The following is a 13353-nucleotide window of genomic DNA, read 5'->3' as shown; positions in this document are numbered from 1 at the left end:
AAAAAGTTGACCGCTAAATCGATCGTTAAATTTCATTCAACGACCAATTTCAGTGTGAAAATGATCACTAAAAACAATTAATTTGATGACCAATAATATTTTTTTTCAACTAGAATGAAATTGATCGTTAAAATTGGTTATTATTTTTCAATTTAGCGACTATTTTAGCAATTAAAATAATAAATTAGTCTTTAATTCTTTTAGTCACGAAATCGATCATTGTACTGATAATTTTTTATAATGATAGAAATATAATTTTCATAATCTTACACCTATTATTATTTTGGCATTTTATATTATTATTTTAGTTGATGTTATTAAAAAGTTTCTAAATAGTTTTTGATATTTTGGGGAATAAATTCAAAGTTTATTTAATTTATAATTGATATTTTTAATATGGCAATGAAGAATTTTTTTATCATTCTCAAGACTCTTCTCTATGTTTAATATTTTCATAAGATTAAACTCTCTATTAACATTTTTTTATTAATAAATTATTATTTTATTCGTAAAAATTTAAAATGTTAAAAAATCTATTTATGAATGAATAAAATTAATTTTGTATTTATGAAAAATAAAAATGTCATTTTTGCTAATAAAATCTCATAATACTGATAAATTTATATATGAATAAATATAATTAATCTTTAGATAATTTTAACATAAAAACTATTTTTATGAGTATAAAACTAATTTATTTATTTATAAAAAATATCAAAAAAATCGGATAATTCTTTTTGTAGAAACCGTTCACCCAAGAATTCAATTTGAGGTGCCACATGTGATTCTCAATTAACAACGTGTCAAATCATTAGCACATCTGATAAGTCAATAAGTCATAATCTGTTGCTTGAATTTTCAATACCGCACACAAATTAGATAAAAATAATGAAATAAATCGGCTATTTAATTAATTAATTGCATCTAATTAAATAAATATATTTTTTTTCTTCGAAACACAAGCACGAACTTTCACGGGTCCAACACGTAATTACACGTGAGGAATCGGGTCACTTTCGTGATTTCACATCGCCATTAACTTTCTGGTACGTTTTAACATCATCTGCCGCCCATTTCACCTTTATTTTCTTTCTTTTTCTATTTTTTAATTAATTTTTAATTAATTAAACAAATTCCATTTTCCTACTTATACCCCTCCAGCTTCTTCACTCATTCCCTTTTCCCTCTCCACACTCTCTCTCTCTCTCTCTCTGCGAAGTTACCGCCCGGAGTTCTGGCTGCGCCTCAATCCCCGCCACTGCCGGCGGTGTTCCCGGACTTCGGCGACCTCAAAAGGATGGCGGCGACGGAGTCGGATCTTGAATGGTGGAGGACGATGATCGGATTCGACGAAGCATCCAACGGATCTCCCAACGGGGACGACGTCAAGCCCGCCGACTTGAGAGGCAGCGGCGTTTTTTCCGCCACCGTCCTCACCGGCGGATTCTCCGGCTATGTCGGTGACGGCGCCGAAAATCCGGTGAGTGTTTTTCTTTGAAACTGAAAAGTAACTTTTGGCGCCGTCTTATGCCACGTCATCAGGCGTTAAGACCTTTCGGATGACGTGGCAACCTCGTTACTCGTGACCGTTGAATTCAGCTTGCGCGCCCAACGCTTCCTTAATTAATTGATTAATTAACAACAACAATAACAATAATAATAATAATAAACTTTTAATTTCGGCCATAAAAATAAAAGAAATAAGAAAAATGATTTAGTTGGAAGATGATTGCAATAGTTTTGTTTGTGAAATAATTTAGAGCAAGTGTGGTATGATATGATAGTGTAGAAATTTTCAGGAGGTATTTGGTTGAGACTTGAGAGGGTTTAATAAAATGAAAAGCAGGGTGTGGGGGTGGTTGTGAATAATGAATGAAGTGGGTTCGTGAATGAGAGGGACTGGGACATGCTGATGTGAACTTTGGGAAACTTGTGTGAACGCACGACTTTGGCTTCGCATATAGCCGTATAAGCCACTTTTTCTTGCTTTTTTATTTTTTATTTTTTATTTTTTTAAGTTTTTTGCATGCTTGATTTCAAGTGGGACAATGGGGCCCATGGTTTCTGGCCGAGACTAATTTTGTTTTGTCACTTAGCACTCGAGCCTGTTCAGAATATTTTCGATATCAAGAAATTTATTTAAGAAAAAAGATAGGAACCTATTTTTTTAGTTAATTAATATTAACTAATTTTTTTAAGGATTTAAAGCATAAAATTTAAGTTAAATATTTATAATTTATGATTAAAATTTAAGATAAATAAAAATCATTTTAAAAAAATTAATTGATATTAACTGAAAAAGTTAGATTTATAATATTATTCTATTTATAGATTTTTTTTTAATCGTTAAAAAATATAGTTTTTTTTTTTTTTTTTGAGATATTTAGATTCTCCTCCTATTAGACAACAGAAAAATAATAGTTAAAGTCCTATATGTCTTTTATTCCTTACTCATTGTTGTTAATATTAATTATATACAATTTACTGTATATGAAAGAGATATAGAAGAATTTTGTATCCAACTTTTCCTTTTTATTTGAACTTAAATTTCCTGACTAATTTGCAGATTTGTTTTAAGATAAAATAGTCTCCATTGGTATATTGTATTTTTTTATATATATTTGTTATATGAATTAAATAAGCTACTAAACATATTATTTATTATTCTATATATTAGTAATTAAAACAGTATAAAAGTTTAATAGGCAAGTTTCCGCTAGTAAATATATGGATAGAGATGTGCGATTTTTTATATTTTTTAATAAAAATATAGACAGCTACCCGGCCCAGCCTAAGGGTTCAGGATCGGTTCAGTCTTGAAGTTTGTCTGATTCCCTGACAAAAGCACGGTTTTTTTTTTTTTTTTTGATATGAATCATTTAATAAATTGATATATTTGACTAAATATATTTAATTAATCATCTAAGAATTTATAATGTCATCTTTATATGAGATGAGTATTCCCTTTTTTTTTTAACATCTGACAAAAACAAAGTTTGTCTTGGAGCCTACGTGCTGAGGTAGCCATTAAAAAAAAAGGTAATGAACTCACTAATACATTATCAAAAAAATAAAGGGTGACAATCATTGAACTCCATGATCAAAAAACATGAAAAACTCACTAATACAGTCTAAAAATAAAAACATAAACTTCAATGAATCCTATATTATATCAATATTATTTTTGTCTTAAAATCATTTATTTTGATGTAAATATTATATTATTCATTGAATTTTATTTCTAATTTTACACTATTATTTTGCTATTATATCACCGAAAAGATACATACATGAATTAAATATCGGTTCGATTTAGTATAGTTTAAAATCATATCTGAGTATTAAAAAAGTAACCCAATGAAGAAAATAAAGACCAAGTTTGAGTCTAGCTAACCTGAGCCCATGTAGCATATTTTTGGCAGAAATTAGTTCTTAGAATTATTGTTAGAAGAAGAAGATGCCTATAACCGTACACTTAATCTAATAATCACCATATAATATAAAGATTTTTGTTAGATTAGTCTGATCAATCGAGCCTTTTCTGTTGAGTTGGAAAAAATATACAATTATAGGAAACTTTATCTGCATCTATAATACTAGTTTCCTCTTTGAAAAACTGTTCATTCAACATATTGCATACTTCTTTATAAAATAATTTATGCAAAGTTAATCTAGCATATGCTAATCTATCGAAAGAAAAAAAAATCAAGCATATGTTAATTGCAAGTTTATTTTCCTTGACAATTATTTCTACACAATTAGTTAGTTTGTTTTTGGCATCTAAGTTTTACATACTTTTAGTCTGAAAAAACAAAAGTGTAGACATTATTTCTGTTATTATGTTAACAAAAGTAATTATTTCTCACAACTGGCCAATATTTAATAAAAATGTTTACATTGTGAGTACATCAAAATTAAACTCATGCATTTAGATAGCATAAAATGTTACATTAAGAATTGCTTTATTTTTCTTTTCTACCTCTGGTGTGTGAGGAAAAAGGATCTGCCCAAGGAAAGCTTATTTTTCTTAGCAGTAAATAGATGTTAGTGAAATGCTATAAGAAGCTATGATTATACATAGTAGAATTTATGTACAGAATTCCAGCTTATGCATCCTTTCCTAATTGCAGGACTATGTGGTAAATTCATTTTCAACTTGTGGGGGAATAGCAGATGCCAATACAGTTGTCTGTTCCCAAAACGTCATTACCAAGAATTCCACCATTTCTGCTACTAATGATTCCCAGTCATCCATGTGTGGCACTGGTAATGATGTTAATTAGCAGTATCTATATACATAGCTGTTAGTTTAGTTTAGTATTACTAATTCTCTTATGTTCTTATTATAGCTCATAAACTTAAACTTAGTTTATGTAGTTTAACAATTTGGATTGAATTGCAAAATGATGGCAGTTGGAAGCCCGGTATCTTCTAATAAACCAAGTGACAGAGACAATCAAGCCAAAGTAGCTACAAGTGGTTCCTCTGAACCTTCTGATGAGGATGATGAAACTGGTCCTTGTGAACAAAGCACAAATCCTGTTGATGTGAAGCGCCTTAGAAGGTGTGTTGTAAATGGGGTATGAACTCATAGATGGTCTTTTCTTTTCTTTTCTTTTTTTTGTCGTCCTCAAACATTACATATCGTGATTTCAGGAAGGAATCTAATCGCGAATCTGCAAGGAGGTCAAGAAGAAGAAAACAAGCGCATTTAGCTGACCTTGAGATGCAGGTAAAGTTACCTGGTGTTTAAGCAGTAAGTAGAAGGTGCAAGTCTTTGTTGAAGAAGCTAAAGCTTAATTGAATATTTGTTATGCAGAAGTATTGTTGAGTAGTGTTAAGAACTCAAGAGATGTTGTTACTGGTTCTCTCTGAACCTGTTTAATTTAATTGAAGTCTTAATCTTTACTGTCTCAGGTTGAAAAGCTGAAACTGGAAAATGCAACCCTATACAAGCAGTTTAATGATGTTAGACAACAATTTCATGAGGCGGATACTAATAACCGAGTGCTAAAATCAGATGTTGAAGCCTTGAGAGCTAAGGTACAAGTAGAACCTTTAATTTTGTTTTATTTCATTTCTGAAAAATCTTGCTAGAATTACATGGTGGTGCTAGTCATCAATCACACACATGCTATTTACTTTTAGGTGAAGTTAGCCGAGGATATGGTCACTCGAGGCTCTGTTACCACCTTAAACAACCAACTTCTTCAGCCTCATTCTCAACTGAGCGCGCCACCACAGCTTAACACGACGACTAGTAGTCTGCGTCATATGGCTCACGTGTCGCCGACCATCACTGTCCATGCAAACGATGCCTTATACAATAATGGTGGTGGTGGAGGTGGACAGAATCATCCAGGTCTTGGTGGGCTGGGAGACTTGGATATTCCTTACAATGACATCAACAATGGAGTCATAAACGATGCTCTAAACTCCATGAACATCTGGCAGCAGTAAGAGTTTGTTATGCTCACTACTAGGATTTGTGTAGGGTCCAATTAGATCCAACTTTATATTTTGTATGTCTGTTCCAATTAGATTGTATATGTAGGTTACATTGTTATTGTATTTTGGATACATTTCCTTTGTGGATTATGCTCATTAAAATAGTGTGTCCTTTCTTGATGTATTTCTTTCTTCTGTATAAAGGGACTTGATTGCTTTATCCACTTCTCATTGAAAAATAGCAACTAACATCCAACCTTTGCCAAGATGCCATATATATATTCCAACTATTTCAAGTTGCTATAATTTCAAGACTCCAATAAAATTTAGCATTTTTGAACACTCGTTATTAGAGAAACAATAAAGCAATTGAAAACATGGAAACAATTTGATTTGGGGTCTCTATCAGCAGGATCTTGATGATCTCCTCCACCACATGGTTGATTTTTTCTTTTAAAGAAGTTAGTATAGTTGTCACAAAATAAAGTGTTATGTATAATATCGATGTCAGAATAATTTATTAAAAGGAGAAAAAAAGGTTCATTAGAGAAAATGCTGAAATAAATATTGATTTACAATTGGTAGCTCAACAACTAGTCCTATTTTTTAAAAAAAGATAAAATAGAAATGAATGAACATTAAGAATAATATGCTAGCTAAGGCTATCCCATCATCAACTCAAACTCACCAAAGTCAACCTTGCCATCAAGATTCAAATCAACAACCTTAACCATCTTCTCAATTGTGTTCATGTCCCAACCTTTATCCAAACCAAGACAATCTAGCACCCTCTTCAACTCCATTGCATCAATGTAACCATCTCCATCCTCATCAAAGATCTTGAATGCTTCATGCAAGAGCTCATTGCGCTTTGACATGTCCTCCAAATCACCAAGAACCTCTTCTACCGGCACTTCATCGCCCTCCAACAATCCACCATCACCATGAAGCTCAAATCTTGATGGTGATGATGAGGCCTTGTTGTTATTATCTTTGTCATGCACCAAACCAAGCTTCTCCACAACTCTTCTAGCATTTTCTTTCTTGATTCTTCCATTGTTTTGCATGCCAAACACAGTCATGAGGGCGCGAACCGTGTTGTCATCGAGCTTTAGCGAATTCTGGGGCTTGCAATCAGGGCTATGGTGATTGTGATCAAGCTCATCATGAATTGAGCTTGGTGGTGATGAGTGTTTGAATGCTTGCAAGAAGTCAACAATGAACCTTGAACATGCTTCTGTTATGCCCATTTTTATTACTAGTACACCAATATAACATGTAGAGACCAAACAAAATAATGTTATGATATTATAGGGATCTAAGGAAAACAATTAAGTTTATCAATACTACTACTATATAGGAAGAAATAATGTAAGAATTTGGTAGAGTGCATAAACATGCTCTTGTAGCACCTCTTTTATAGTTGGATCAATGCTGTATTACCCCCTTTAATTTTGTTACAATTGTAAATTACTTAGTGCCCTTCGATGGTGGAATTATCAATATAATTAAATAGTAGCAATAATTTTGTCCAACTATTTGGCACTACTATAGAATCACAATGCAGCTGGCATATATATACAAAATAAATGCACTAATAAGAGCTATTCTATATGCATTATTAGGTACACTTTTATATTTTATTTTATAAGATTGTATATCTTAGAATTTAAATTATATTATATTCAATAATAATTTTATATTTTGTAAAAGAGTAAAGTACTAAATTAGTCTTTTAAGTTTGGGCCTAATTATGTTTTTGTTCCTAAAGTTTAAAGTGTCCTATTTAAATTCAAAAAAGTTTTATTTAGCTTCAATATAGTCATGCCGTGAAGTTAATGTTAAATAATTAACGAAACTCAGTTTTCAAATATAAAAAACTTATATAACCAAACTTTTCGGTTGTCGAGAGGAGTTTCTCGCAGTAGAGGTGACAATGGTCTTATTCTCGTCGCCACCAGTGAATTTTTCTGCGGAAAGTGAGTTTTCAACAATGTTCTCCATGTGCTTGAACCATGACCAGTGATTCGTGGTGATGCATCATGTGCCTCTCGAATTTGTACCTCTTTTTCAGGGAAGGACATTAAAATTTGGTGCAACGGTGAAATTAATTATTTAACATGCATTGACTTTGCAGTAGGACTATATTAAAACTACATGAAACTTTTTTAGATTCAAATAAAACACTTTAAACTTTAAAAATTAAAACAGAATTAAATCTAAATATAAGAGACTAATTTAATACTTTACCCTTTTGTAAAACATCGTTCTAGTCTTTTTTTTTTTCATATATATATATATATATATAATATATTGATCTCTACCTAATAAAGGTCACACGTACTATGTATCATGTATGTATGTATGTACCATTCTTCCATGTCTTCCTTAACTTTATTTAACTTAATTAGCTTATGTATATATATATATATATATATATATATATATATATATATATATATATATATATATATATATATATTATGCTTATTTCCAATTGAAATCAAAATTAAAAGCAAAGGAAATTGAAAAGTGGTCAACAATAATAATGTCCATTTGCTTGGTTATGTTTCTGTTCTTGTAGGCAGTACGTAGCTTCTTTGAAGAAACACAATGCAAATCTTAAAATCTATTATACTTCTATATGCTTAACATTTTAGTGGGAATATAATTAATAATATTTTATTAGCTTTAGATCGAATTAGACAGATACTTTGATTTAATCATATAACAAATTTTAAAAGGATGCATGGCAGAAACCGCGTTGTTGTTGCTGTACCAACAAACTTTAAATGTATTAAAATTTCAATTTTATTGGCCTTTTCGTAGCATGAATTATTGTTCATATCACGTGGATTATTTTTTAATTCCTTTCATTAGAAGTATTATTTCACAGAGTTGGAAATTCAATGTATAAACCAGGTGAATGAATGATGCGAGATCTGATCCCCAAAGGCATGGCCATAATAATAATAATAATAATAATAATAATAATAATAATAATAATAATGTTCATATCCTGTTTCAATGCAGGTCAGGCTCAAGTAAGTTAAAAAGGTCAAATATAATCCAAAGAGTTGACCTTCATCGTTTATCCGACTTCTCTAAAGAAGTCAGACTCGACATGAGCTAACAGATGACACTTATCCAAATAATTAACTGCCTCCTTAAATTTTTCACCTACTTTTAGAAGATTCACCTTAACAGTCCTAAGATAAAAAGACGGTTATCTACCATTAGAAGTGGAACTACTTTAATGGTGGTTATTGGATCCTCTCTATAAATTCACTGACTTACTCAAGTAAACTTAAGTTCCAATACATTTAAACCTACTTTACCCTTTGCTGACTTAAGCATTGAAGTGTCTTGCACGTACCAACCCCCCCCCCCCAATCTTCTCAAACACACAACTCGGACGGCAGCTCCCTAACGCAGGACAAGTCGGAGACCACCTTCCTTGAGCACTTGGACCTCACAAACAAGCTCAATCATCCGGTTCTAGGTAAGCCCCGGAATATTGGCGCCATTGTCGGGGACTTGGAAGATCAACGAACGATGGCGGATGACCAACACGAAGACGGACACACCGCATCGGAGTCTGAGCAAGAACACCAAGACGCGGTCAACAACGACAGGGCAATAATATCCCTACAAGGAACAGAAGGACAGCATGGCGAAGGTCCCTCCAATACTCAGGGACCAAAAAGGATATCCTCCGAAGTTCATCAGCCCGGAAAAGATGGACAACTTCACTCTGCTGACCTAATGGGATTACTACATGGCCACCAAGGTCGACTCGAGCAACTGGAGCAAGAGTTGGAACGACAGCGTGAAGCAGAACGAAGCCTAAGGAGAGAGATTGAGCGACGAAGAGAGCTTGAAGAAAGCTCTCAAGGCTGGAATCCAACCTCCAAAATAAGGATTCCTACAGAGATCGAGAAGACATCCCATTAGGAGAAGAAGACCCATTCATTGAGGATATTATGAGAGATAAAGTTTTCAAAAACTTTAAAATCTCCGACATGGACCTGTATGATGGGACGACAGACCTGAAGCACCATCTTAGTAATTTCAAAAGTCGGATGTACTTAGCCGATGCGTCAGACGCTACTCGTTGTACGGCTTTCCCGACAACTCTAACAAAGGCGGCCTTGAAGTGGTTTGACGGCCTCCCCATAGGTCGGTGACCAGCTTCGACGACCTCTCGCGCAAGTTTCTCACGCGCTTCTCAATCTAGAAGGACAAAGTCAAGCATGCACCCAGCCTATTAAGAGTGAAATAGGAGGTCGGAGAACCTCTGAGAGACTACATGGAAAGGTTCAATAAAGCGTGCTTGGAAATCCAAGACTTACCCATTGAAGCAGTGATAATGGGCCTAGTCAACGAACTCCGAGAAGGACCCTTCTCTCAGTCCATCTCAAAGAGACACCCGACTTCTTTAAGTAATGTACAAGAACAAGCTGAGAAGTACATCAACATGGAGGAAAATGCCAGGTTACGAGAACCGAGTTGGCGGATAGGGCATCCCCACCAATCAAAAGAAAAAGAGAAGGAGCCCAAGAAAAAGGAAGAAGTCAGAACTGAAAGGGCTAGGAGATATTACTCTTACACTCCCCTGCGAGTTTTTCTAGTCGACGTATACAGGGAAATTTGTCACACTGAAAAGCTCCCTCCCCCACGACCCGTCAAGAAAAAAAAGGAAAAGTCGTAATGAATACTGTGAATACCATAAACTGTATGGATACTCTACTAGTGATTGCTACGACCTAAAAAATGTGATAGAAAAGCTGGTCAGAGAAGGCCGGTTAGATATATATCTCATGGAAAGGTCAGACAATCATGGAAAAAGAAAAAGAGATGATGAAGGTCATGGACGAAGAAGTCCACCCCACAAACCCCAGAACGACATATCCATATGATATCGGGGGGATTTGTGGGAGGAGGGTTGACCAAATCATCTCGCAAAAGGCATTTGAAGGAACTCTATCAAGTCGGGAACGAAGTGCCCGACCTCCCCACCATCTCTTTCACCAAGGAGGATGGACAGGGTATTGTTCCTGGGAACGACGATTCGGTAGTAATCACTATGATTCTCGCCAACGCTCATCTATATAGAACTCTAGTGGATTAAGGGAGCTCAACTGACATTTTGTTCAAACCAGCGTTTGATAAGTTGGGATTAGACGAAAAAGAGTTAAGAGCTTACCCAGACACTCTCTTCGGACTAGGGGACACTCCCATTAGGCCGCTGGGTTTCATTCCCCTACACACAACTTTTGGAAGGGAATAAAATCCAAGACATTAAATGTCGACTTTATTGTCGTAGATGTAGCTTCTGCCTACAATGCCTTAATAGGCAGAACAACCATAAATCGGCTTGGAGCAGTGTTTCTACTCCCCACCTCTGTATGAAGTTTCCAACACCAGAAGGGATTGCCACCATCAGAGGAGATCAGAAGTTGGCGAGAAAGTGTTACAATGAAAGCCTAAACCTGCGAGGTAAAGGCAAGGAAGTCAATACCATTGAGCTCGGAGGAGTCTGACTTAAGGAAGAGCTATGACCACAGCCCAGAGGAAAGACTGAAGAGGTACAAATCGGGCAAGAGGTCAGAAAGAATACCAACATAGGAGCCAACCTAGCAGAAGATCTGAAGCAGAAGCTGGTGCAGCTCCTACAAGAAAATTCCAACCTCTTCGCCTGGAAAGCTTCTGACATGCCTGGGATAGATCTCGAGCTCATGTCACATAGATTGGCTGTTCATTCGGGATCCCGACCTGTCCAACAAAGAAGACGGAAGCTAGGACCTGAACGGGCTCAAGTGGTTAAAGAGCAAGTATAAGCCCTGTTTGAAGCAGGCTTCATTAGAGAAGTCAAATACCTGGCCTAGCTGGCAAATGTGGTGTTGGTCAAGAAACAGAATGAAAAATAGAGGATGTGCGTCGACTACACCGACCTGAACAAGGCATGTCCTAAGGACCCATATCCTTTACCAAATATTGATACCCTAGTAGATTCCAGCTCGGGGTATCAATACTTGTCATTCATGGACGCTTACTCGGGATATAACCAAATCCCGATGTACAAGCTAGACCAAGAGAAGACATCATTCATCACGCCTAGAGCTAATTATTTCTACGTGGTCATGCCATTTGAATTTAAAAATGCAAGGGCCACATACCAGAGGCTGATGAATGAGGTGTTTTCACCTCATCTAGAAGAATTAATGGAGGTGTATGTTGATGACATGCTGGTGAAGACCAAGGATGACGCCCGCCTCCTGAATGATCTCTCGCAAGTCTTCAACACCATAAGAAAGCATAGGATGAGATTAAATCCCGATAAATGTACCTTTGCAGTGGAGGCTGAAAAATTCCTAGAATTCATGCTAACACAAAGGGAATTGAAGCTAATCTCGATAAGTGTAAAGCGATCCTAGAAATGAAGAGCTCAACCTGCTTAAAGGAAGTTCGGCAGCTGAACGGACGACTTGCAGCTCTATCCAGATTCTTGGCAGGGTCAGCATTAAGATTCCTACCTCTTTTTTTCTACTATGAAAAAGGTGCCAATTCGAATGGACTCCTGAATGTGAAGAGGCATTTCAAGAGTTCAAAAAGTACCTGAGCCAACCTCCCATTCTTTCTTGGCCAAAAGTAGGAGAAGATCTCGTGTTATACTTAGCTGTCACTGAGAAGGCTGTAGCATCAACATTAATACGGGAGGATGAGGTCGGACAACATCCTGTCTACTTTACAAGCAAGGTGTTACAAGACCCTAAACTAAAATATAAAAAACTTGAAAAGTTTGCATATGCCTTGATAGTAGCATCTAGAAGACTTCGGCCTTATTTTCAATTTCACACCATAAAAGTTCAGACGAACCAGCCTATGAAGTAAATCCTCCAGAAAATAGATGTTGCGGGCAGAATGGTTCAATGGGCTATAGAACTATTTGAGTTCGACTTGAAATACGAAACTCGGACAGCCATCAAAGCTCAATGCCTTACCGACTTCGTGGCCGAATACGCAGGAGATCAAGAGGGGACCTCCACGACCTGGGAGTTGTATGTGGACGGCTCCTCCAACAAAGTCGAAAGCGGTGCTGGCGTAATATTGGTTAACTAAGAAGAAACTCAAATAGAAGTCTCCTTGAAATTTGAGTTCCCAGCTTCTAACAATCAGGCAGAATATGAAACCCTGATTGCTGGTCTAAAGTTAGCCAAAGAAGTCGGCGCAACTAAAGTAGTATCCTTCAGTGATTCTCAAGTGGTGACTTCTCAAATTAATGGAGAATATCAGGCTAAAGACACGAATATGAGAAGGTACTTAGAAATGACTATGGAGTATCTTGGGCAATTCTCCGAAACCTAGGTCAGACATATAACTCGAGAACTCAACAGCAGAGTAGACGCCCTCTCCAAATTGGCAAGTACCAAGCCTGGTGGGAACAATAGAAGTCTGATTCAAGAAACTCTCCAAGAACCTTCAGTCACGAAGGCAGATACCAAGCTAGATGTTTTAGAAGTTTCCATATTAGACCTCGGTTGGATGACTCCTCTGGTCGAATATTTAAAATTCGATATCTTACCGGAGGAACAAAAAGAGGCCAAGAAGATCCGAAGAGAAGCACAAAACTACACCTTGGTGAAAAATATCCTTTATAGAAGGGGGATATCTACACCATTGTTGAAATGAGTCCCGACTTCTAAGACGGAAGAAGTTCTGGAAGAAGTGCATAGTGGCATTTGTGGAAACTATCTTGGAGCAAGATCTTTAGCCAGAAAGATTATCCGAGCTAGATTCTTCTGGCCGACCTTGCAAAAAGACATTACCGACTTCGTAAGGAAGTGTCAACCATGCCAGATGCATGCAAACTTCCATATCGCTCCCCCAGAAGAGTTAATTAGT

The 13353-nt window shown here is 35.8% G+C and overlaps 2 protein-coding genes across 2 annotated transcripts; one reads left to right on the top strand and one right to left on the bottom strand.

The window, feature by feature from the left end:
* Positions 1-1040: 1040 nt before the first annotated feature.
* Positions 1041-5668, top strand: LOC112783303 (basic leucine zipper 9). The gene is made up of 6 exons (XM_025826199.3): positions 1041-1480; positions 4131-4266; positions 4414-4564; positions 4657-4732; positions 4918-5043; positions 5149-5668. Exons 1-6 carry the CDS (start codon positions 1298-1300, stop codon positions 5458-5460), a joined length of 984 nt encoding a protein of 327 aa, XP_025681984.1. The 5' UTR covers positions 1041-1297; the 3' UTR covers positions 5461-5668.
* Positions 5669-5991: 323 nt separating this feature from the next.
* LOC112783302 (calmodulin-like protein 2) lies at positions 5992-6840 on the bottom strand. Its single transcript, XM_025826198.3, has one exon. It carries the CDS (start codon positions 6696-6698, stop codon positions 6111-6113), a length of 588 nt encoding a protein of 195 aa, XP_025681983.1. The 5' UTR covers positions 6699-6840; the 3' UTR covers positions 5992-6110.
* Positions 6841-13353: the final 6513 nt, after the last annotated feature.

Source organism: Arachis hypogaea, chromosome 20 (genome assembly GCF_003086295.3).
Source record: "Arachis hypogaea cultivar Tifrunner chromosome 20, arahy.Tifrunner.gnm2.J5K5, whole genome shotgun sequence".
NCBI lineage: Eukaryota > Viridiplantae > Streptophyta > Magnoliopsida > Fabales > Fabaceae > Arachis > Arachis hypogaea.
The sequence above is the reverse complement of the archived record's forward strand: the minus strand, read 5'-3'. Positions and strand labels throughout refer to the sequence as shown.

Excerpts from the sequence above, each read along its gene's own strand:
- LOC112783302 (XM_025826198.3), bottom strand. The coding sequence starts at position 6,698 with ATGGGCATAACAGAAGCATGTTCAAGGTTCATTGTTGACTTCTTGCAA.
- LOC112783303 (XM_025826199.3), top strand. The coding sequence starts at position 1,298 with ATGGCGGCGACGGAGTCGGATCTTGAATGGTGGAGGACGATGATCGGA. Across the intron at positions 1,481-4,130 it reads GTGACGGCGCCGAAAATCCG|GACTATGTGGTAAATTCATT; the intron begins GTGAGTGTTTTT and ends TCCTAATTGCAG. Across the intron at positions 4,267-4,413 it reads GTCATCCATGTGTGGCACTG|TTGGAAGCCCGGTATCTTCT; the intron begins GTAATGATGTTA and ends AAATGATGGCAG.